At 38.0% G+C, this 26,921-nt stretch overlaps 1 protein-coding gene across 1 annotated transcript in view; it reads left to right on the top strand.

Moving 5' to 3' along the window:
- DCC (DCC netrin 1 receptor) overlaps window positions 1-26,921 on the top strand; it is a 750,254-nt gene that overhangs the window by 120,178 nt on the left and 603,155 nt on the right. The window contains exon 3 of the mRNA XM_088019394.1: window positions 10,618-10,902. Coding sequence (XP_087875520.1) covers window positions 10,618-10,902 — 285 coding nt within the window. The remainder of the gene's footprint in view (window positions 1-10,617; window positions 10,903-26,921) is intronic.

The raw sequence follows: 26,921 nt of genomic DNA, 5'->3' as shown, positions 1-26,921 counted from the left end.
TAACCCTACACCTAAAGGAGCTGGAGAAAGAACAGCAAAGAAAGCCTAAACCCAGCAGGAGAAGAGAAATCATAAAGATCAGAGCAGAAATCAATGAACTAGAAACCAAAAGAACAGTAGAACAGATCAACGAAACTAGGAGCTGGTTCTTTGAAAGAATTAACAAGATTGATAAACCCCTGGCCAGACTGATCAAAAAGAAAAGAGAAATGACCCAAATCAACAAAATCATGAATGAAAGAGGAGAGATCACAAGCAACACCAAAGAAATACAAACAATTATAAGAACATATTATGAGCAACTCTATGCCAGCAAATTAGATAACCTGGAAGAAATGGGTGCATTCCTAGAGATGTATCAACTACCAAAATTGAACCAGGAAGAAATAGAAAACCTGAACAGACCTATAACCACTAAGGAAATTGAAACAGTCATCAAAAATCTCCCAAGAAACAAAAGCCCAGGGCCAGATGGCTTCCCAGGGGAATTCTATCAGACATTTCAAGAAGAATTAATACCTATTCTCCTGAAACTGTTCCAAAAAATAGAAATGGAAGGGAAACTTCCAAACTCATTTTATGAGGCCAGCATTACCTTGATCCCAAAACCAGACAAAGACCCCATCAAAAAAGAGAATTACAGACCAATATCCTTGATGAACATGGATGCAAAAATTCTCACCAAAATACTAGCCAATAGGATCCAACAGTACATTAAAAGGATTATTCACCACGACCAAGTGGGATTTATTCCTGGGCTGCAAGGCTGGTTCAACATCCGCAAATCAATCAACGTGATACAATACATTAACAAAAGAAAGAACAAGAATCATATGATCCTCTCAATAGATGCAGAAAAAGCATTTGACAAAGTACAACATCCTTTCTTGATCAAAACTCTTCAGAGTATAGGGATAGAGGGTACATACCTCAATATCATAAAAGCCATCTATGAAAAACCTACAGCGAATATCATTCTCAATGGGGAAAGCCTGAGAGCTTTTCCCCTAAGGTCAGGAACGCGGCAGGGATGTCCACTCTCACCACTGCTATTCAACATAGTATTAGAAGTCCTAGCCACAGCAATCAGACAACAAAAAGAAATCAAAGGCATCCAAATCGGCAAAGAGGAAGTCAAACTCTCACTCTTTGCAGATGATATGATACTGTATGTGGAAAACCCAAAAGACTCCACCCCAAAACTGCTAGAACTCATACAGGAATTCAGTAAAGTAGCAGGATATAAAATCAATGCACAGAAATCAGTGGCATTCCTATACACCAACAACAAGACAGAAGAGAGACAAATCAAGGAGTCTATCCCATTTACAATTGCACCCAAAACCATTAGATACCTAGGAATAAATCTAACCAAAGAGGCAAAGGATCTGTACTCAGAAAACTATAAAATACTCAGGAAAGAAATTGAAGAAGACACAAAGAAATGGAAAAACGTTCCATGCTCATGGATTGGGAGAATCAACATTGTGAAGATGTCAATGCTACCTAGAGCAATCTACACATTCAATGCAATCCCCATCAAAATACCATCCACTTTTTTCAAAGAAATGGAACAAATAATCCTAAAATTTGTATGGAACCAGAAGAGACCCAGAATAGCCAGAGGAATACTGAAAAAGAAAAGCAAAGCTGGCGGCATCACAATTCCGGACTTCCAGCTCTATTACAAAGCTGTCATCATCAAGACAGTATGGTACTGGCACAAAAACAGACACATAGATCAATGGAACAGAATCGAGAGCCCAGAAATGGACCCTCAATTCTATGGTCAACTTATTTTTGACAAAGCAGGAAAGAATGTCCAATGGCAAAAAGACAGTCTCTTCAACAAATGGTGTTGGGAAAATTGGACAGCCACATGCAGAAGAATGAAACTGGACCATTTCCTTACACCACACACAAAAATAGACTCCAAATGGTTGAAAGACCTAAACGTGAGACAGGAGTCCATCCAAATCCTAAAGGAGAACACAGGTAGCAACCTTTTCGACCTTAGCCGCAGCAACTTCTTCCTAGAAACATCGCCAAAGGCACGGGAAGCCAGGGCAAAAATGAACTATTGGGATTTCATCAAGATAAAAAGCTTCTGCACAGCAAAAGAAACAGTCCACAAAACCAAAAGACAACCGACAGAATGGGAGAAAATATTTGCAAATGACATATCAGATAAAGGGCTAATATCCAAAATCTATAAAGAACTTATCAAAGTCAACACCCAAAGAACAAATAATCCAATCAAGAAATGGGCAGAAGACATGAACAGACATTTCTCCAAAGAAGACATCCAAATGGCCAACAGGCACATGAAAAAGTGCTCAACATCGCTTGGCATCAGGGAAATCCAAATCAAAACCTCAATGAGATACCACCTCACACCCGTCAGAATGCCTAAAATTAACAAGTCAGGGAACGACAGATGTTGGCGGGGATGTGGAGAAAGGGGAACACTCCTACACTGTTGGTGGGAATGCAAGCTGGTGCAACCCCTCTGGAAAACAGTATGGAGGTTCCTCAAACAGTTGAAATTAGAGCTACCGTTCGATCCAGCAATTGCACTACTGGGTATTTACCACAAAGATACAAATGTAGGGACCCGAAGGGGTACGTGTACCCCAATGTTTATAGCAGCAATGTCCACCATAGCCAAACTGTGGAAAGAGCCAAGATGCCCATCGACAGATGAATGGATAAAGAAGAAGTGGTATATATACACAATGGAATATTATGCAGCCATCAAAAGGAATGAGATCTTGCCATTTGCAACAACGTGGATGGAACTGGAGGGTGTTATGCTGAGTGAAATAAGTCAATCAGAGAAAGACATGTATCACATGACCTCACTGATATGAGGAATTCTTAATCTCAGGAAAGAAACTGAGTGTTACTGGAGTGGTTGGGGGTGGGAGGGATGGGGTGGCTGGGTGATAGACATTGGGGAGGGTATGTGCTATGGTGAGCGCTGTGAATTGTGCAAGACTGTTGAATCACAGATCTGTACTTCTGAAACAAATAACGCAACATATTTTAAGAAAAAAGAAAAAGAAGATAACAGGAGAGGAAGAAAAGGGGAGTATGTCAGAGGGGGAGACGAACCATGAGAGATGATGGACTCTGAAAAACAAACTGAGGGTTCTAGAGGGGAGGGGGGTGGGGGGATGGGTTAGCCTGGTGATGGGTATTGAGGAGGGCACGTTCTGCATGGAGCACTGGGTGTTATGAACAAACAATGAATCATGGAACACTGCACCAAAAACTAATGATATAATATATGGTGATTAGCATAACAATAAAAAAATTAAAAAAAAAATAAATAAAAGTGCCATATTTTAGGCTGAAGTTTGTCTCTGAGAATACTTATTAGTAACAGCAGAGTTTACCCAGCACAGTGCAGCTCCTTAGGGGTTGAGGAGTGCGGGGGTACTGATCTATAGAAGAAACTCCTCTTGAGACATTTCCATGGGTTGGGGAAATAAAGGTGTTTTAAGAAGTATGATAATTCAACACTAAAACTTAAAAAAAAAAAAACAATCATACTTCTTGTAAATGTTTGAATGAGGTTTGCTCCTATTCTAGTTCCATCTGTAAAGTAGAGACAGTAACACTTAGAGGTCTGTTGTGAAGATTATGTGATTTATAAATGTACTTATAAGAGTGCAAATGATAAAACTGAGATCTTGCCTGAAGTCATCCAGTGGGTTAAATGGTGAAGCATAGAAATGACCCCCGTAATCTGGCACCCATGTGTCTCCTTTACCCATCCCAGACTGCCACAGAGAATGCTAGGTTGTGATATAGCCAAACCTCAAATGCAGTTATCCACATTTAGATATCTCAGTGTTCTTTTTAAACACTTAGAGTCACCTAGAACCTCACCAAATATTTGGTTTTTGTTTTTCTTTCAGGAGATGTTTGATATACTCTGGAGACATAAGATACCCCCCGCCCCCCCAAAAAAACCTCACATATACTAACATATAAACACTTTTCAGTTTTTTATTGGTATATCCAGCTTTGTCATATTATTTGTAAATTAACACTGCTGTAAAAATTTGAAAGATTCTGAGATGATTTCCAGGGAGCAAGACTGCAGAAAAGGTGATGTTTGTTTTTTTGTTTTTTTGGTTTTGTTTTTTAGTGAGTACCTTAAGAATAATCAGTTTTGATAGGTAGAAGTTTTCCTTTTTAGAAGAAGCTTGATAAATACAATTAGGAGGAAGCAGTTTTAGGGAGTAGACCAGTTCAAGAGATCCAAGAATTATTTTGCAGGAGTTGTGGAAGATGAGCCTGGAAAGTACCTTGTGCTAGAGTCTCAGGTACCAGCATTTGGGATAAAAGACAATACTAGAAAAAACTGGGGGCATTGGAGCTTCTTAAGTGAAGCAAAAACTTTGGTGATTTAGGAACACTAATCTTTTACTATGTTTGGAATATATTAGGGTGAGAAAAGAATAGAGATAGTAAGACTACTTGTGCTATGATGACAGTGGATTAGATGTGTCTGAGTCACACTTTTCAGGAAAAAGCTCTTGTGGGTCAGGTAGTGATTTTTCATGAGGATCTAGTTAAAATTATACTTGTATCTCTCCATGAATGAAGCACGGGAATCATTTGTATTGCTTTAGAGCATTAAATGGCTCTTCCGAAAATACCGTATTTCATTCTTACAAGTTACAGTGAGTTTAACATTCATTAGTAGGTGCTCCTACTCATGCCTTGAAAATACAGTACTAAAGTGATAGCCTGTAACCTTCTAATACTGTTGCTGGGTTGTTACACCACCAAGAGATGTGAGTGCTAAAATTTGGCACAATATTGGGAGCGCTAATTTAAGCCATATAAGAGCCTTGTAAACTTACAATTGCTTTTTGATGTGTTGGGTTTGCTTTGCAGAGACAAAAAAGAAAAAGCTACAAATCAGTTTATAATTTTTCACTGTGTCAAATAATCAACTATTTGAAATTTTCAAACATTATAACATCATTAAATTTTAAATAGGATGCAATTCTGACCTCGTTTATTAAAATATGAAATAATCATAGAGTGCATACTAAAAAAGCATATGGAATATTAGCTAATTCCATTAAATCTAATTATATTAATATACAACCTTACATCTCGTGTATGATTCTTCCAGCTAGTTGAAGTTTACATAAAGGAACTGGTTGTTGAATATCTGTTTGAATTCAGCCATACCTTGTTTTATTCCACTTTGCTTTATTTTGCTTCCTAGATACTGCATTTTTTACAAATTGAAGGTTTGCAGCAACCCTGTGTCATACAAGTCTGTTGGCCCCATTTCTCCAACAGCATTTGTTCACTTTGCGTTTTCCTGTCACATTTTGGTAATTCTTCCAATGTATTAAACTTTTTCCATTATTATTATATTTTTTATGCTCATCTGTGATCAGTGATTCTTTTTTTTGGTTTTATTTTTTATTGTTATGTTAATCACCATACATTACATCATTAGTTTTTGATGTAGTGTTCCATGATTCATTGTTTGTGCATAACACCCAGTGCTCCATGCAGAACGTGCCCTCTTTAATACCCATCACCAGGCTAACCCATCCCTCGACCCCCCCCAAGAACCCTCAGTTTGTTTTTCAGAGTCCATCGTCTCTCATGGTTTGCCTCCCCCTCCGATTCCCCCCTCTTCATTCTTCCCCTCCTGCTATCTTCTTCTTCTTTTTTTTCTTAACATATATTGCATTATTTATTTCAGAGGTACAGATCTGTGATTCAACAGTCTTGCACAATTCACAGCGCTCACTGTAGCACATACCCTCCCCAATGTCTATCACCCAGCCACCCCCTCCCTCCCACCCCCCACCACTCCAGCAACCCTCAGTTTGTTTCCTGAGATTAAGAATTGATCAGTGAAATGGATAAACCTTTAGTGGCCTCTAAGTGTTCAAGTTAAAGGAAAAGTCATACATCTCTCATATTAAAACAAAAGCTAGAAATTATTAAGCTTAGTGAGGAAGGTACCTCAGAAGCCAGGACAGGCCAAAAGCTAAACCTTTTGCTCCATACAATCAGCCAGATTGTGAATGCGGAGGAAAAGTTCTTGAAGGAATTTAAAAGTGCTATTCCCATGAACACACAAATGATAAGAAAGTGAAACAACCTTATTGCTGATAGAGAAAGTTTTAGCAGTCTGGTTAGAAGGTCAAACCAGCCACAACATTCTCTTAAGCCAAAGCCTAATACAGAGTAAGACCCTAAATTTCTTCAATTCTGTGAAGGCAGAGAGGGGTTAAAGAAGCTGCAGAAGAAAAGTTTGGAGCTAGCAGTGGTTGTTTGATGAAGTTTAAGGAAAGAATCCATCTCCATAATACCAAAATGCAAGGGGAAACAGCAAATGGTGATATAGAAGCTGCGGCAAGTTATCCAGAAGGTCTAGCTAAGATAATTAATGAAGGTGGCTACAATAGACAACAGATTTTCAATGTAGACAAAAGAACCTTCTATTGGAAGAAGATGTCATCTAGGATTTTCGTGGCTAGAGAGGTGAAGGCAAAGCTTCAAAGGACAGGCTGACTCTCTTGATAGGGGCTAACATAGCTGGTGACTTTAAGCTAAAGCCGGGCTCATTTACCATTCTGCAAATTCTAGGGCTCTTAAGAATTGTGCTAATTCCACTCTCTCTATAAATGGAACAACAAAGCCTAGATGACAGCACATCTGTTTACAACATGGTTTACTGAATATTTTAAGCCTACTGTTGAGACATACTGCTGAGAAAAAAAACTAGTTTCAAAATATTACTGCTCTTTGACAAGGCACCTGGTCACTCAGGAGCTCTGGTGGAGATGCACAGCAAGATCAATGTTTTCATGCCTGCTAGCACAACATCCATTCTGCAGCCCATGGATCAAAGAGTCATTTTGCCTTTCAAATCTTATTATTTAATAAATACATTTTGTAAGGCTATGGCAGCCATTGATAGTGAGTCCTCTGATGCAGCAGGGCAGTGAATCAAAAACCTCCTGGAAGGGATTCACCATTCTAAATGCCACTAATCACATATGTGATTCATGGGAAGAGGTTAAAATACCAACATTAACAGGAGTTTGGGAGAAGTTGATTCCAACACTCATGGATGAGTCGGAGGGGTTCAAGACTTCCGTGGGGGAAGTAACTATAGATTTGGTGTAAACAACAAGAGATCTAGAACTAGAAGTGGAGCCTGAAGATATGACTGAATTGTTGCAGTCTGATGATAAAGGTTGAATGGATGAGGAGTCACTTCTTACGGATGAGCAAGAAAAGTGGTTTTTGGAGATGGAATCTACTCATGGTGAAGATGCTGTGAAAATTATTGAAATGAAAATGAAGGATTTGGGATATTACATAAACTTAGTTGAAAAAGCAGCAGTAGAGTTTGAGAGGGCTGACTCCAATTTTGAAAGAGGTTCTACTCTGGGTAAAATGCTATCAAACAGCATCACATGTTACAGAGAAATCGTTCATGAAAGGACCAATCAATCAATGCAACAAACTTCACTGTTGTCTTATTTTAAGAAATTGCCACAGCCACCGCAGCCTTCAGCAACCACTATCCCGATCAGTGAGGTGGTGGCCATCAACAGTGAGTCAAGACTCTCTACTGGCATAAAAGATTTTAACTTGCTGAAAGCCCAGATGATGGGTAGCATTTTTTTAGCAATGAAGTATTTTTAAATTAAGGTATGTTACATAATGCTATTGCACACCTAATGGATTACAACAGAGTGTAAACCTAACTTTTATATGAACCAGCAAACCAAAAAGTTCATTTGACTTACTTTATTACAATATTCACTTTATTGAGGTGCTCTAGAACTGAACCTACAATATCTCCAGGGTATGCTTATACCCTTTCATTCAATATGTTATCCTATTCTATTGTATTTATTATCTAGAATTTAGTAAGTGAGTTTTTGGAACACCACAGACATTTAAATGTAAAATAGGTATTTTAAGAACTTTATCCATTGTGTATAACTTATACAAGAGTGTATAGCTGAATATATATAAGTGTCCAGATATTTTACCAACTTCTTCAAAATATTTTATTATGTATGTTCTATAAAACGTGTAATTTGTATGTGTAGGTAAATTATTGCCAACTTTATTTCCTTAACTACAAAATAAAATATGAGAAGTAGAGACCAAGAAGAAAACTATTAAATAAAAAAAAATGTTTGAAAATCTGTTGTCTCACATAACCCTCGCAACATCTGGCTAACTATTCATTGCAGTTTTGCCTTGTGTAGTATGTACTATTCTCTGTTTAAGTACATGCTTTCATCTATACTTTAGCAATCATACTTATTTTGAGTAGACTCTAGACACTACACTACAAAGAGTGTAGAAATTGGACTTTGAACAATGAACCAGGACACAAGTTAACAGATTCCTTTTGGTCTTTACTCAGTGGTAAATCTAGCATAGTTATAGATTAATTCTGGATACTGAATAGGAATAGAATTGCACGTGTGGCTGGCACCCCCTGTAGATGTATTTGTGGCATGGAGACAAACAAATCCATGGATCCAGATTCTAGAGCCTTAACTGGGGATCCAGATGAGTAATTTTAGTACCTTATGTTTGCAATAAATTTCGATGGATAAATTAATATTTGCACAAGTATGAATGGTTCTGCATGGTCTAGAATTAATCATTCTTACTAAAGAACAGCCTTAATATTGCATTTATAAATCTGCAGTTCTATTAATGTGAATGGAGGTATAATGAGCGGCAAACCATCCTTGGCAGCTCCTACCTATTCCATATGTGGATATGGAATTGATTTAATTTCCTATTTCATAGATTCAATTATCTGGTGGTTCAAATATTCTAATCCCTGAAAAATATATGAAATTCCACTTTCACCTAGGGAAGAAGGCTTCTGTACAGCATTTCTGATTGTCTCCCATCCTTAACTATGCTGTTTTATGCTTGTCTTTCCCCTTTTGACTCCAACAAAATTTTTTCAGATTGTAAGGAAAGCTAGGTTTGTGAGAATTAATAGACCCAAAATAAAACTAATAGTATTTAAAACTGAGCACGGTAGAATTTGTTGTTGACTACATATTGATGGAAAACTTATTGGTAAAATTTGATCCTGGACCTAGGAAATTTTGACTTATTTAAAACAAAGCTACAAAATTAAAAAAAATCACAGTAAAATAAAATATGATCAGAAAAACTTGATGTGAATCCCAAAATGATAAATTAATTAAATTTTATTACAAAATACACACAATAAAAAAATTCTAATAAGATTAAAGTGAAAATCAAAATATTGGAATATAACTGTAATGAATGAAGTATGAATCAAGGAATTTAAGATTAATTAAATTAACTCTAGAAAATAAAATTGCTAATGTTCTATCAGTGATGGCATAATTCACTCAAATATGTTTATATTATTTAAAAAGTTTTCACAGTCAAAGCACTAGGGTCATAAACATCCATCTGTTTACAAAAAGGGGGTTCAAGAGGGCAAGATCAAAATATTTTCTTCCCTTCTCATGTACAACATCATGATGTAGGAGACTTCTCTTTCACCATGCTCATGCTCAGTAATGGCCAATTTATTTTCTTTTTGTCATTTCTTTTTTTTTCTTTTCCCTGCCTTTGCCTAATCATATGAATGCATCTTTTCCCCATATTATTGTACATGAACATCACATGTTGAGTTATCGTACATGAACATCACAGAGTTGAGTTAGCTCTTATCCCATATTATAGCCCATAGAAATGAAAAAAGTTACCGAAGGAATCATATAGAGTAGATCGTCCAGCCAGGCTAGAAACACATTTTCTCAGTATACTATTAACCATAACTGGCCAATACTGATGATCATTTACCTTAAGCAGTGAACCCATACAAGAGTGTTCTCTGTTACTATAATTGGTGGTTAATGTCATCCATCTTTCTTGAAATTGCTGTAGGCTATGCCATATGGCCAGTCCTTCATGAATCTCCTTAACTTCATAGTCCTTTGTCCAAAGCCATGTACTTGGAAGCACATAGGACCAGCATTCAAAAGAACTAGATCGTGGGGTGCCTGGCTGGCTCAGTCAGTAGAGCACATGACTCTTAATCTCAGGGTCATGAGTTCAAGTCCCACATTGGGCTTGGAGCCTACTTAAGAAAAAAAAGAAGAAGAAAAAAAGAAGAACCAGGTCTTATTTGCAGGATTGTGTGAACTCGTGTGTGGAATTCCATTTCTCTGAACCTCAATTTCCTGTGTGTAAAATTAGGATGATCTTGTGTGTTCTGTGTATTTTACAAGGCTGTTTTATGAACAAGGAATAACAAAATAGTAAGTTGTTATAATTGTTAAAAAATTGTTATAAAAAAGATTGTTGTTATAATAAGCCTGGCTTGTTAGAAATTAATGGCCATACTTTATCAGTTTTTTTAGCCACAGAAACTATTGTAATGTCAGATATAATGTGGTAAAATATGAAGAGCGAATGAGATGAAATTTCACAAAACATAAAATACAATTTTCTATACAGAATACAGGTGTGATTATTTTTATTGGGGATTATTATGCCTCATCTGAAAGATTTATCCTTCCTTCTTTGTTTTTCCCCTAGGACCACTGAGGTTCCTATCCCAGACAGAATCTGTCACAGCCTTTATGGGAGACACAGTGCTACTCAAGTGTGAAGTCATTGGGGAGCCTATGCCAACAATACACTGGCAAAAAAACCAACAAGACATGACTCCTATCCCAGGAGACTCCCGAGTGGTGGTCTTGCCCTCTGGAGCCTTGCAGATCAGCAGACTTCAACTGGGGGACATTGGAATCTACCGATGCTTAGCTCGGAACCCAGCCAGCTCAAGAACAGGAAACGAAGCAGAAGTCAGAATTCTGTCAGGTATGCCTGTGCTCTTTATTTTCTTCAGAATTACATTGTTTGGAGTAGTTTGGACAACAGTTTTCCCTTTAACAAATGCCTTGTAATTGTTTTTAAGTTCTGGGGTTTTGCTTTACATTTTTTTTCTTTCTTTCTAAATGAGCCATTAGATGAGGGTAAGCCAAAAGCTTTCTTTATTCTTCCCAGTCTTGTAGTTGAAGTTTCCAGAGAAATATATATTTTCCTTATGCCTGGTTTCATTCAGGGATGCATTCACTCGTCCCATTAATACACAATGAGTGCTTCTTTGTGTAAAGCTCACTTTACATTACAAATAATACATTGTTAATGTATTATTTTATTTTCCCCTGATAACATTCTAAGAAGTAGTGACTATTATCCCCATTTTCAAAGGAGGAAGGTGAGGCTCTGCAAGGTTAAGTACCTTCCCCAGGTTCATAGTGAACATTCATTTACTTGTCAATTCATATACTCATTTCTGAGAAGCATTGTGCTATGTACAAGGTTGTAGCAATGATTAAGACTGACACAGAGCCTGGTTTGTTAGAGTTCTGGGTGAACATGGACAGGTAAATCATTCCAATATAGTGTGACTGATACTATGGTAAGGAAAGTTGTTTCTCTTCCTTTCTCTTCTCTGGCAAATCTATGACTCTGGGCTCCTTTTCCACTCCTAAATAACCAAAGGTTAGACTGGAGATTTTCTAACATCTCTTTTCTTTCAATAATTGCTACTATCTTCTATCTCTGTAATATCTACTTTCTCATTTAGTTGCACTTGGAGGGTTTACAATGACTCACTTGTGAGAATCACAAAGAAGACACACACCTGAGTAGTTGTGACAGACTCCCTATCAAAGCATTGATGTTGGCTTTTGTCTCGGTGTGTTGTGTGCAGTTATCACAAATCCTTCGGCTAGGTAGAGGGTAACGTTCCTAAGTCTTCAAAAGTAAACTGGCAACTTGAACATTTCTAGGTACTTTGATAAGGACCTCTTTGAAGCCTCTTCTAATTCTTTCGTGTACTCTCTCCTTCATCAGTCACAGGGATACTGACTTAAATGTGTCAATAACCATTGGCCCCACTTCCATCCACTAGGCCGTGACAGATGCAAATGTAGCATTTATTCCCAACACATACATGCATTTATTTAGGCATCCATTAGATACACAAAAATTTTAAATATTTATATTCATATGTCCTTAATAATGCATCTGAGTCAATCAGATGGGAAGCCTAGGTAAATTTTCCACATAGAAAATTGTCAGGACTATGTTAGCCTATCTTATATGACTGAAAGGTCTGTTTTCCAGACGTATTAAGGGATAAAGTTGAACTAATTAAATATTAAATCTGAAATAGAAAGTTTTGAAAGACACAGAGACATAAGCATCAAATCACCATTTACATTTATTTGTTCACCTTGTAAGACACATTTGTATTATAATCCATGGAGATTTATTTAAAGCCAAACTTCATGTTGTTAATTTGACTAAAATCAAAAATATGTTGGGGGTACTTTGGAGGTGTGTGTATTTTTTATCTGAATGGAAACTGAAATTTTTTGAAGTTATTACAGCTAATGAGAAATTTTCTCCAAGTTCTATGAATTCAAATATAAACTTTATTTTTTTATTTTATTTTGTTTTATTATGTTAGTCACCATACATCATTAGTTTTTGATGTAGTGATCCATGATTCATTGTTTGCATATAACACCCAGTGCTCCATGCCGTACTTGTGCTCCTTAATACCCATCACTGGGCTAACCCATCCCCCCAACCCTTCCCCTCTAGAATCCTTAGTTTGTTTCTCGGAGTCCATCGTCTCTCATGGTTTGCCTCCCCCTCCAATTCCCCCACTTCATTTTTCCCTTCCTTCTCCTAATGTCCTCCATGCTGTTCCTTATGTTCCACAAATAAGTGAAACCATATGATAATTGACTTTCTCTGCTTGGCTTATTTCACTCAGCATAATCTCCTCCAGTCCCATCCATGCTGATGTAAAGTTGGGTGTTCATCCTTTCTCATGGCTGAGTAATATTCCATTGTATATATGGACCACATCTTCTTTATCCATTCATCTGTTGAAGGGCATCTTGGCTTTTTCCACAGTTTGGCTATTGCAGACATTGCTGCTATGAACATTGGGGTGCATATGGCCCTTCTTTTCACTACATCTGTGTCAAATATAAACTTCAAAATGGACTTATGTGCTGAGGTAATAAATACACATACACACACATTATTGTCATACTTGGTTAAGCCTGCCTCGTATGCTATTGACCATGTAAAGGATCTGCTGAAGGAACATATGTTTGTCCATTTATCATTGAGTTTGCAAGTTGATTTAGAGGTCAAATACACAAACCCACAAGTACAAAATTGAATGAGAGAATGAATGGATGGATGGATGGCTAGTCAATCCCAGTTTCTTTTATTTTTTTAAATTTTTTTTTTAAAGATTTTATTTATTTGACAGAGACAGACACAGCGAGAGAGGGAACACAAGCAGGGGGAGTGGGAGAGGGAGAAGCAGGCTTTTCACGGAGCAGGGAACCCGACGCGGGGCTCGATCCCAGGACCCTGGGATCATGACCTGAGCCGAAGGCAGACGCTTAATGACTGAGCCACCCAGCCACCCCAATCCCAGTTTCTTTTAATTGCCATTTATGATTTTCTCATTTTTAAAATCTTGCTAATCCTTTCTGAATCAATTTCTGTTTTCTGTAAGTACCAATCTGAGGAAGTAATAATTTACATGGATAAATGACCCACTCTCTATTCTAATGCTATTTAATCAGGTAAGATGGAGTCAGTTAAAATAGGAAACCATCAAATTACTAATATGTGTTATAAACATCAAAGTGGTACTTGAATAGTCACCATTTTAAAAATATATATATTCTTCTTCATGGTCATTTAAGTACCCTCTTGACTGATGATGTTATCTGTTTTTGTGTTAGTTTGAAACATAAATGCTAATGTGTGTAGAGAGGTATCTAGTACTAATTAATACATAATTTGATGTTCTTACTCAAGTTTATGTAAAATAAAAGTTGCCCCTTTTATATATTAAGTGCTTGATATCACCAAGTAACTGAGATCCATTAAATTCAGATTTTAAGAATCAAATAGTTGTCTTGAAATGTTGCTTTTCAATGAGTAATTTTAGTTTGTTTACTAAATAAATAAATACCTATTCAACAAACTTTTGAGTGAATTTTACATACCTGTCATCATGCTGGTTGCGAGGATACGACCTTGGGAGACTGTGCCCTAAAACAGCAATAGCGTAGTGGGGAAAACATGGGGCGCCTGGGCGGCTCCGTCGGTTAAGCATCTGCCTTCAGCTCAGGTCATGATCCCATGGCCTGGGATCCCTGGGGTCCCTGCTCAGTGGGGAGCCTGCTTCTATCTCTCCCTCTACCTGCTGCTCCCCCTGCTTGCACTCTCTCTTAACTCTCTGTCAAATAAATAAATAAAATCTTAAAAAAAAAATCAGACAAAGGAAGTGGACTGTGCTGAGAAGGAAGAAACATAGTGGCGTCCCCTCACATAGAAATACCAGCTGCCAATTTTGAAAAGCAAGGAAGTGTACCCCAGGTCAGAAGAACAGCATTAATACAGCATAGAGAAAGGAGACACAATAGCTTTTCAGATGACCTGCTCTTAGTCTTTTTAAAACAAGGTCATAGGGCACAGGAAGTGTTGGAGGGGACGGACTGGAGGTAAGGAAGATACACTGAAGGAAGGGAGATAAGGTAGAATGTGTGGCATTAACCTGGAGAGAATTAACCCAGAGTGGTATCAGACAGGATTCAGAAATGAAGATGCGGGAGGAGATCTTAATTACGGATAAGTCTCAGAAACGCATCACATAGGGCATATGAGGGAGAGGATGGAATCCGGGCTCAGTAAAAGCTAGGTGGTGGCACTTTTCCCTGAGATTGGGCATGGAATATTGGCACTACTGGTTCAAAATAAATTGCAAACTTTTAAATGTCATACTTGGTTAAGATTTCCCCATAACATTTTATATTTTCCAGATAAAATGAATAATTATCTCTTTCATTCAAAGGTAGGGAAATCAGTAACTAATTTAATTTGACTAATGTTTTAAGACAGAAATTGAATTCTTGCTTATGAGAAATTGTACATTTTTAACAGAGTAAGTTAGTATTAAATTGTTGTAAAGCGTTTTTTTTTTTTTTTTGAAATATTGATAATGCAACACTAGGTAAGATTGAGGTGGTTTGAAGTATTTTGTTGCATGTGATGGGGAATGTATGAGGTATTGAGGGGCCACTGGGATTGTCAGGTTCACTTTATTCAGCTCTCATGACATCTGAGTGCCAAGCAGTAGATTGAATTGCTGAATTATAAATCTGATTTGGGCACTAGGTTGACTAAAATAACTGGCCCATACACTGAAACTCTAATTTCAGTTTTCTTAATGGCCTAATTGAATTGATCAATTGGTAATTCAATCTATTGTTCATTCGTTTAACTGCGATTAAATGACTCTTGGTCCTGGATAGACCTGAACTCTAAATATCTGTACAATTAGAAGCACTGGCTTTTAATGGAATCAATTGGACTAAAGCATGTTTTGAATGATTTTTGTCTATAATATTTATTTTTATTGAAATGCATTTTAACAGAAACATTTCAAAATTCATATTATTTAAAGGAAAACTATTTTTTTTTAGTTTTAAAACAAAGAGTTTCAGAATTGTGTTCATGACCAAGAATTTATTATTGATGGGTACATAAAACTTTTTAGTTTAAGTATTATATTACAATTATATTTTGCTTTTGTTTTATTATTTCTGCAGAATACTAGTTGTAGGAAAAAGCAAAGAAGACACGTTCCTTGTTTTGAAACTTACCATTGAGCCAGACAGTTCACTCATGTATCCATATGACCAACATAAGGCAGGGAATGGTAAACTCAGGGAAGCAAATCTAGTTCCAAATCAGCACAGGCAAGGAATAAGTCAGTTGTAGGTGGAAAATTGGCAGATTCCTTGTAGAGATGATTCCTTTGCTAGATATTCAGGAGATAACCATTTGTGGAATGACACCAGATGATAAATCTGGAATGAGAAGTTGAACGTATTTTATGGAGAAACTTGAATCCCATGAGTAGGAATTTTGACTTGATTCTATTCACTTTATTGATGGCTGGGAATCCTTGAAGGTTTTTGAATAATATATATCATGATATAAGCACACACACAGAAAAACAAATAAGAAAGTGAAGAGCAAATCAGATTAATGTATTACAAAATTTTTGTATCATACTTAATGTTTTTCACTGCACTAAAGGATTTTCCCATAGTTTCCTTTTTTTTTTTTTTGGCTAGTTTTGTTTTTTATGTTGTGTTAATCACCATACAACACATCGTTAGTTTTTTTTTAAATTTTTTATTGTTTTGTTAATCACCATACATTACATCATTAGTTTTTGATGTAGTGTTCCATGATTCATTGTTTGTGCATAACACCCAGTGCTGCATGCAGAACGTGCCCTCTTTAACACCCAAAACCAGGCTAACCCATCCTCCCACCCCACTCCCCTCTAGAACCCTCAGTTTGTTTTTCAGAGTCCATCGTCTCTCATGGTTCGTCTCCCCCTCCGATTTCCCCGCCTTCACTCTTCCCCTCCTGCTATCTTCTTCTTTTTTTGTTTTAACATGTATTATTTGTTTCAGAGGTACAGATCTGTGATTCAACAGTCTTGCACAATTCACAGCACTCACCATAGCACATACCCTCCCCAATGCCTGTCACCCAACCACCCCATCCCTCCCACCCCCCACCACTCCAGCAACCCTCAGTTTGTTTCCTGAGGTGAAGAATTCCTCATATCAGTGAGGTCATATGATACATGTCTTTCTCTGATTGACTTATTTCACTCAGCGTAACACCCTCCAGTTCCATCCACATCATTGCAAATGGCAAGATCTCATTCCTCTTGATGGCTGCATAATATTCCATTGTGTATATATACCACCTCTTCTTTATCCATTCATCGGTCGATGGGCATCTTGGCTCTTTCCACAGTTTGGCTATTGTGGATATTGCTGCTAAAAACATCGGGGTGCACATATCCCTTCAGATCCCTACATTTGTATCTTTGAGGTAAATACCCAGTAGTGTAATTGCTGGATCATATGGTAGCTCTATTTTCAACTTTTTGAGGAACCTCCATACTGTTTTCCAGAGTGGGTGCACCAGCTTGCATTCACGCCAACAGTGTAGGAGGGTTCCCCTTTTTCTGCATAACCGCCAACATCTGTCACTTCCTCACTTGTTCATTTTAGCCATTCTGACTGGTGTGAGGTGATATCTCATTGAGGTTTTGATTTGGATTTCCCTGATGCCGAGTGATGTTGAGCCCTTTTTCATGTGTCTGTTGGCCATTTGGATGTCTTCATGGGAAAAATGTCTGTTCATGTCTTCTGCCCATTTCTTGATTGGATTATTTGTTCTTTGGGTGTTAAGTTTGCTAAGTTCTTTATAGATTTTGGATACTAGCCCTTTATCTGCTATGTCATTTGCAAGTATCTTCTCCCATTCTGTCGGTCGTCCTTTGGTTTTGCTGACTGTTTCTTTTGCTATGCAAAAGCTTTTTATCTTGATGAAGTCCCAATAGTTCATTTTTGTCCTTGCTTCCCTTGCCTTTGGTGATGTTTCTAGGAAGAGGTTGCTGTGGCCAAGGTTGAAGAGGTTGCTGCCTGTGTTCTCCTTTAGGATTTTGATGGACTCCTGTCTCACATTTAGTTCTTTCAACGATTTTGAGTCTATTTTTGTGTGTGGTGTAAGGAAATGGTCCAGTTTCATTCTTCTGCATGTGGCTGCCCAATTTTCCCAACACCATTTGTTGAAGAGGCTGTCTTTTTGCCATTGGACATTCTTTCCTGCTTTGTTGAAGATTAGTTGACCATAGAGCTGAGGGTCCATTTCTGGGCTCTCTATTCTGTTCCATTGATCAATGTGTCTATTTTTGTGCCAGTACCATACTGTCTTGAGGATGACTGCTTTGTAGTAGAGCTTGAAGTCTGGAATTGTGGTGCCGCCAGCTTTGCTTTTCTTTTTCAACATTCCTCTGGCTATTCGGGGTCGTTTCTGGTTCCATACAAATTTTAGGGTATTTGTTCCATTTCTTTGAAAAAAGTGGATGGTATTTTGATGGGGATTGCAATGAATGTGTAGATTGCTCTAGCTAGCATTGACATCTTCACAATATTTGTTCTTCCAATCCATGAGTGTGGAACGTTTTTCCATTTCTTTGTGTCTCCCTCAATTTCTTTCCTATTTTTTAGTTTCAGAGTACAGATCCTTTGCCTATTTGGTTAGATTTATTCCTAGGTATCTTATGGTTTTGGGTGCAATTATAAATGGGATCGACTCCTTAATTTATCTTTCTTCTGTCTTGTTGTTGGTGTATAGGAATGCCACTGATTTCTGTGCATTGATTTTATGTCCTGCCACTTTACTGAATTCCTGTATGAGTTCTAGCAGTTTTGGGGTGGAGTCTTTTGGGTTTTCCACATAAAGTATCATATCATCTGCAAAGAGGAAGAGTTTGACTTCTTTGCCAATTTGGATGCTTTTTATTTCTTTTTGTTGTCTGATTGCTGTGGCTAGGACTTCTAATACTATGTTGAATAGCAGTGGTGATAGTGGACATCCCTGCCACGTTCCTCACCTTAGGGGGAAAGCTCTCAGTTTTTACCCATTGAGAATGATATTCGCTGTGGGTTTTTCATAGATGGCTTTTATGGTATCAAGGTATGTACCCTCTATCCCTATACTCTGAAGAGTTTTGATCAAGAAAGGATGCTGTACTTTGTCAAATGCTTTTTCTGCATATGGAGAGGATCATATGATTCTTGTTCTTTCTTTTATTAATGTATTGTATCACATTGATTGATTTGCGGATGTTGAACCAATCTTGCAGTCCAGGGATGAATCCCACTTGGTCGTGGTGAATAATCCTTTTAATGTACTGTTGGATCCTATTGACTAGTATTTTGGTGAGAATTTTTGCATCCATGTTCATCAAGGATATTGGTCTGTAATTCTCCTTTTTGATGGGGTCTTTGTCTGGTTTGGGGATCAAGGTAATGGTGGCCTCAGAAAACGAGTTTGGAAGTTTTCCTTCCATTTCTATTTTTTTGGAATAGTTTCAGAAGAATGGGTAAAATTCTTCTTTAAATGTTTGGTGGAATTCCCCTGGGAAGGCATCTGGCCCTGGGCTTTTGTTTGTTGGGAGATTTTTTTTTTAAGATTTTATTTATTTATTTGACAGAGAGAGACACAGCGAGAGAGAGAACACAAGCAGGGGGGAGTGGGAGAGGGAGAAGCAGGCTTCTCACGGAGCAGGCAACCCGATGTGGGGCTCGGTCCCAGGACACTGGGATCATGACCTGAGCCGAAGGCAGATGCTTAACGACTGAGCCACCCAGGCGCCCCTGTTGGGAGATTTTTGATGACTGCTTCAATTTCCTTAGTGGCTATAGGTCTGTTCAGGTTTACTATTTCTTCCTGGTTAGTTTTGGTAGTTGATACAGCTCTAGGAATGCATCCATTTCTTCCAGGTTATATAATTTGCTGGCATATAGTTGCTCATAATATGTTCTTATAATTATTTGTATTTCTTTGGTGTTGGTTGTGATCTCTCCTCTTTCATTCATGATTTTGTTGATCATTTAAAGTCTTTATTTCCTTGTTGATCTTTTGCTTAGATGATCTGTCCATTTCAGTCAGGGTGGTGTTAAAGTCCCCTACTCTTATTGTATTGTTGTCCATGTGTTTCTTTGCTTTTGTTATTAATTGCCTGATATAATTGGCTGCTCCCATGTTAGGGGCATAGATATTTACAACTCTTAGATCTTCTTGTTGGATAGACCCTTTAAGTAAGATATAGTGTCCTTCTTCATCTCTTATTATAGTCTTTGGTTTAAAATCTAATTTGTCTGATATAAGGATTGCCACCCCAGCTTTCTTTTGGTGTCCATTAGCATGGTAAATGGTTTTCCACACCCTCACTTTCAATGTGGGGGTGTCTTTGGGTCTAAAATGAGTCTCTTGCAGACGGCATCTCGATGGGTCTTGTTTTTTTTTTTTTTTTTTTTTTTATCCAATCTGATAGCCTGTGTCTTTTGATTGGGGCATTTACATTCAGGGTAACTAGTGAAAGATACGAATTTAGTGCCATTGCATTGCCTGTGAGGTGACTGTTACTGTATATTGTCTGTGTTCCTTTCTGGTCTATGTTGCTTTTAGGCTCTCTGCCTAGAGGACCCCTTTCAGTATTTCTTGTAGGGCTTCATGTTTGCAAATTCTTTTAGTTTTTGTTTATCCTGGAAGCTTTTTATCTCTCCTTCTATTTTCAATGACAGCCTAGCTGAATATAGTATTCTTGGCTGCATATTTTTCTCGTGTAGTGCTCTGAATATATCATGCCAGTCCTTTCTGGCCTGCCAGGTCTCTGTGGATAGGTCTGTTGACAATCTAATGTTTCTACCATTGTAGGTTACATATCTCTTCTCCCGAGCTGCTTTCAGGATTTTCTCTTTGTCTCTAAGTTTTACTATTAGATGTCGGGGTGTTGACCTATTTTTATTGATTTTGGGAGGGGTTCTCTGTGCCTCCTGTTTTGATTCTTGTTTCCTTCCCCAAATTAGGGAAGTTCTCTGCTATAATTTGCTCCAATATACCTTCTGCCCCTCTCTCTCTTTCTTCTTCTTCTGGGATCCCAATTATTCTAATGTTGTTTCATCTTATTGTATCGCTTATCTCTCAAATTCTGCCCTCGTGATCCAGTAGTTGTTTATCTCTCTTTTTCTCAGCTTCCTTATTCTCCACCATTTGGTCTTCTATATCGCTAATTCTCTCTTCTGCCTCATTTATCCTAGCAATTAGAGCCCCCATTTTTTATTTAATAGCCTTTTTGATTTCGACTTGGTTAGATTTTAGTTCTTTTATTTCTCCAGAAAGCGTTTCTCTAAACACTTCCATGCGTTTTTCAAGCCCAGCTAGAATCTTTAAATTCATCTTTCTGAACTCTAGTTCCGACATCGTACTAATGTATTGAATAGGTCCCTGGCAGTCAGTACTGCCTCTTGTTCTTTTTGTTGAGGTGATTTTTTCTGTCTTGTCATTTTGTCCAGAGGAGAATAGATGAATGAGAGAACAAAATGCTAACAGGGTACCGACATCACCAGAAAATATACTCTAAACAAATCAGAAAAGACCTGAAACCTGGGGGAAAGAAAGAAAAAAGAAAAAAGAAAAAGAAAACCAAACAAAAACTGAACAAAACAAAACAAAAAAAAACACAGTATGATCAAATATGATCAGGCTTTTGCATAGATCAGTGACACACACTAGATTTTGGGTGTATTTTGGTCTGTTAGAAGAAAGTACCTCCCAAAATTTTAAAGAAAGAAAAACTTATATATGTACAAAAATAAGGGTTAATACGATGAAGGGATGGAATATGAGTGTAAAGATGAAAATTATAAATGATTTTATAAAAGGAATTGATAAGATAATAAGTTGGTTGAAAAAAGAAAGAAGAGGATTTTAAAAAGAAAAGAAAAAAAAAGGAGAGAATGTGATCAGGCAGGAGACTAGAACAAAGCCATATACTAGAGATTTAGGGTATATTTTGATCTGTTAGAAGAAACTGTCTCAAAATTTTAAAGAGAGAATAACTTAAATAAATATGCCAAAAATAAGGGTAACTACTATGAAGGGTTAGACTATGACTCTAAAAATGAAAAATAAAAAATGTTTTTTAAAAAAGGGATTGATAAGATATTGGTTGAAAAAGGGAAAACGAAAAATTCAAAAAAAAAAGACAGTTAAAAAAGAAAAAAGTTAACTTTGAAAGACTAAAGAATCATGGTAAAAAAGCCATGAATTCTATGTGCAGTATTCCCCTAGCGCTGGAGTTCTGCCGTTCTCATTGATCGATAAACTTGGTCTTGGCTGGCTGTTCTTGCTGATCTTCTGGGGGAGGGGCCTGTTGCCGTGGTTCCCAAATATCTTTGCCGGAGGCGGAATTGCCCCGCCCTTGTCGGTCCAGGCTAAGTAATCTGCTCGGGTTTGCTCTCAGGAGCTTTTGTTCCCTGCAAGCTTTCGATACAGCTTTGGAGAACAAGAGTGAAAATGGAGGCCTCCCAATCTCCACCCCAGAGGAGCCAAGAACTTGGGGCCCCACTCCTCAGTGCGCCCCCAGAGAAAAGCAGTCAGTCACTCCTGTGTCCCCGGTCTCCGGCCGCACTCCGTGCTCACCCAGCCCATGACCAAGTGTTTCTATCTCTGGCTCACGACCCGGTGTGGAGTCTCCAAACCCAGCAGATCCCTGCAGTGCGCTCTGGCGCCGCTTCTCCCCGGGAAGGAAGGGGAGTCTCCCCGGATGTCCGCTTATTGGGTCCCTCTTGGAGGAACAGTGGCCCGACTGTGCTGCAGATCATGGTTTATGGCAACCCCGAGCTGAGAGCCCACGCCTTGGCTCCGTCTCTGCAGCCGGCTTCCCCGTTCCAATACCTGGGAGCTCTGCTGCACTCAGGCACCCCTGGTCTTTCTGTCACCCTGAGGGCCCTGAGACCACACTGTCCCAGAGAGGGTTCCACCCCCTGCTTAGCCACTGGGGCAACGTCCCTCAGCAGAGCCAACTTCTAAAAGTTCTGATTTTGTGCTCTGCTGCTCTATCACTTGCCAAAAGCAGTGGACGGAGCCCCCTCCCCTACTGTCTATCCTCCTGAATATCGCCTTGGATTCACTTCTTTGCACGTCCTCCTTTCCAGAAAGTAGTCGCTTTTCTGTCCAGAGAGCTGTTGCTATTCTTTTCTTCGATCTCCTGTTGAGGTCGTAGGTGTTCAGAATGGTTTGATCCCTATCAAGCTGAATTCCGGGACCAGACGAAATCCAGGTCTCCTACTCCTCCACCATCGTGCTCCTATATCATTAGTTTTTGATGTAGTGTTCCATGATTCCTTGTTTGCATATAACACCCAGTGCTCCATTCAATATGTGCCCTCTTTAATAGCCATCAGCAGGCTAACCCATCCCTCCACCCCACTTCCCTCTAGAACCCTCAGTTTGTTTCTCAGAGTCCATAGTCTCTTATGGTTTGTCTCCCCCTGTGATTCCCCCCCTTGATTTTTCCCTTCCTACTATCTTGTTCTTTTTTTTTTTTTAACATATAATGCATAATTTGTTTCATAGGTACAGGTCTGTGGCTAGTTTTGAATAAAACTCTTTTTTATGCCATGCTGTAGATAGAACACTATTAACCTTTCATAGATCTAAGTTGGATAAAATGGTTTCTTCTGCTTTTCTCTTACATGTACATAGAAAAGAATGAAATATAAGACTATATTATATTTGAACCATGTGAAGTCCATATTTCCTGAATATTATGTCAGACTTAATTCAGACTGCATGAAGGAGTCAGCATGTAGACTACCACAGTCCATTTTATATTGAGTTAATATTGATCTATTAAACTATTATTATAATAAGTTGCTAAAAGCATGGAGTATGACACCAGACTAAGTATAAATCTCAGTTATACCACTTACTAGTAGTGCAATTTAGGGCAGTTTACATAATCCAAATCTTTATTTATCTTGCAAAATGTAGAGAGTAATATCACATTGCTTAGTGTGGTTATGAGGTTTTAACTTAAGAGGCCAAATATAATGTCTGGAATTGCTAGGTCCTAAGTAACTACTGTAATTACTTTTATATTTTAGAAATTCCAGTCTTAAAGAATTCAATTCTCATGTCAAGATTATTTATCTGAGAGTAAATTACCTGATTTTGATTCTGGGTATCTAAGTGTTCATTTGTTTAGTGATAGTTACACATATTTTATGCTATTTACCGACAATACTATGTTTCTGCATTTGCTTTTCACATCTATCGAAAGGCAGAGTATACTCAACTATTTCTTCTTTAGTAATGCATTGCTACATGATTTTCACCCTAAACTTTGCATCAACATCATTTTGTTTGCTATACAAAATATTGTGAGAGACACTGGCTTAGAAATAAGAGTTAGAAGATAAATAAGACTTCTAGTATTTGATCTGTATTAGCAATTACCAATTCACTGAATCTTCTAAAATCCTTAGTTTCCTTATTTGTTGAGAGAAAAGGTTGGCCTAGAACAGCCTTTCCAAGTTTTCTCACTACCAGGGCTCTCATTTATTATTTTATTCCACATTCATCTCCAACTTCACTTTTGAAATCACGGTGTTTAAGAGTTCAAGTTTGCTAGACAAACTCTATTAAAAACTAAGGGCACCTGGGTGGCTCAGTTGGTTGAGTGTCTGACTTGATTTTGGCTCAGGTCATGATCTCATGGTCATGAGATCAAGCCCCACGTTGGGTTCTGCACTACTGGGTTTGGAGCCTGATTAAGATTCTCTCTATGAGCGGGAAAAAAAAAAAAAAAAAGATTCTCTCTCTGCCTCTCTCTCTGCCCCTACCCAGCTCTCTCTCAAATAAATAAATAAATATTGGGGGGTGCCTGGGTGCCTCAGTTGAACAGCTGACTCTTGATCTCAGCTCAGGTCATGATCTCAGGATCCTGGGATTGAGCCCCACATAGGGCTCCATGCTCGATAGGGAGTCTGCTTAAGGATTTCTCTCCCTCTCCCTCTGCCTCTCCCCCAACTTGCTCTCTCCTCTCTCTCTCGCAAATAAATAAATAAATCTTTAAAAAAAAGAAAACAATACTATAACGCCATGCTAAAATACAATCATTGTCAAAATCAATCTCATAAAATATGAGATTATCCTACTTTTAAATTAATTTAAAAAACAATTGTTTAAAAGAAACAATGGTTTTAAGCTGGTTTATGTTGTTATAAAAAGCACAACTAAAGAAAATAAGATAACCTTTTACTGTATACAACTGGCCATGTAGTGAAATGACTAAGTCCCACATCATGATGTCCTCCACGCCCAACCCCCAACCTTGATAGCTTTAGCTTGCCCTCTTTGGGAACCAGGGCTGGGCAGAACATGGAAACCAATGGACATTCATGCTATATTAGAGTTTGTTATTGTAAGTCAGGTCTTTTAACCAATGTGAGATAGTAGAGATAATCAGTGTTTCATATGGAGTTGATGAAATTCCATTCAGATCCACAAAGTTTATATGTTAGTAAGCCTAAGCTGACTTGTAGTGGATAAATAGACAGTATCTCTTTGATTCTTGAATTTATTAACAACAACAACAACAACAAAGTTTTCATCTCTCAGTGTTGTTTTGGGGACATCAAGCTAGTCCAGGATTCCAAGTTAAAAGTATTTGAAATACTGGGTGATCTATTACATTTTTCTTGCCGTGCCTATCATTCTAATGTCACTAGTGATCTCTCCCTCACCAGTCCCGCTAGTTTTTCTCTTTTCATTCTTGACCTTGAGTGATATTACATATTGTTTATGTGATCTCCTCTTAACTCCCATCCTCTGCTATGTTGCTCTTTCATATAAGGTCAAAAACAAAAACAGTATACTTGGAATTGTCCTCTGTAAGAAGGAAAGAAGGTTCCTTGAAAAAAGAATCTTTCTTTTCCCAGGAGTCTTTTAGGGCTGATACATGGTCAGCTGTGCATTTACTAGGAATATGACACTTAGTGGCTCCAGGATGGGTGACTAAAGGGTCCAGCAATCTGTCCTGACTCACAAACAAGAGGCTTTCTCTGAGAGTGTAGAAGCCAAACCTATAACTTATGAGTGCAAAAGTCACAAAAATCAATGAAGGTACTACCTGAGCTTCCTTCTCTGGTCCTGCTTGATATCAGTTTATTCCTAGAGCATAAGAAAGACGTACTTAGTCATAGCTATGGGCATACCTTTATTTTTTCAACATTGGCCAAATAGGAAATAACCCAAATACTTTTTTTTATTCTTTAACAAAAACAAGAGTTAGAATGGCGTGTCTGGGTGGCTCAGTGGGTTAAGATTCTGCCTTTGGCTCAGGTCGTGATCCCAGGGTCCTGGGATAGAGCCCTGTGCCTACTCAGCGGGGAGCCTGCTTCTCCCTCTCCTCCTTGCTTGTGCTCTCTCTTGCTATCTCTGTCACTATCTGTCTCTCTCTCTCAAAATCTTTAAAAAAAAAAGGAATCTTAAAAAAAAATCTTAAAAAATAAAAAATCTTAAAAAATACAGAATAAATAATCAATTACTTTTCTAAAAAATTTTAAATGCTACTTTATGCATTATATAAATTATGAAGATTTCTGGGTTCCCTAAACTAACTTTGACACATCATAATGACAGAATTTGTTCTCTGGGACTCTACTGTCGGCTGTAAAATTACAAAAAAAAAAAAAATCATTCTATAAATGAAAAACCACTTCCTTCAACCCTGCTACAAAATGAAACTGATAGACTCAAAATTTGCCTGTGAGACAGAAGGGATATAGCCATATGCCAATGATAAGAATAGACACTCTGCTTTCTTCTTCCAAACTCTATCTACAAATAGCAGTATGTGTGTGTACATGGAGAAAGAAAGAGGAAATATGAACAGATGTAGGAATATTTAGAGAGGGAATGTCATTTTTAGTACTGAATTGGAGTAAATGAGGAAGGGAAGTAATAGAATCATGGAGTGATGACTACTAGCTCCTGAGAAATGGTTCTCTTCTTCTCTGTTCAAAACTCCTTGGCTTTCAGCCAGATGGAGGTTTTTTTCTTTTCTTATTAAATAAATTTTGATTCCTGTGATCGGTCTGGATTAGGCTGGTTTTTAATAAAAGACACACTAAACACAGAGTTAGAAGGAGTTTGATGGAATTTTTCACTCAGAGCACATATTATTATACCTGCTTGTGTTTGAAGATGCAGGGAACCTGCTGAATTTCCTGAAACAGAACTAGATGGGGGATGGCTAAGGAGCCAGCAGGTGAACAGTAGGTTAGCTTGAAACTGAGGATGCCGACAGGAAACTCGCTCTGTGAAGTGAGAATATCCCACTG

The sequence above is a fragment of the Eumetopias jubatus genome, unplaced genomic scaffold (genome assembly GCF_037043125.1).
Source record: "Eumetopias jubatus isolate StellerSeaLion01/CBP00866 unplaced genomic scaffold, mEumJub1_p1.0 scaffold_16, whole genome shotgun sequence".
In the NCBI taxonomy this organism is placed as follows: Eukaryota; Metazoa; Chordata; class Mammalia; order Carnivora; family Otariidae; genus Eumetopias; species Eumetopias jubatus.
The sequence above is the reverse complement of the archived record's forward strand: the minus strand, read 5'-3'. Positions and strand labels throughout refer to the sequence as shown.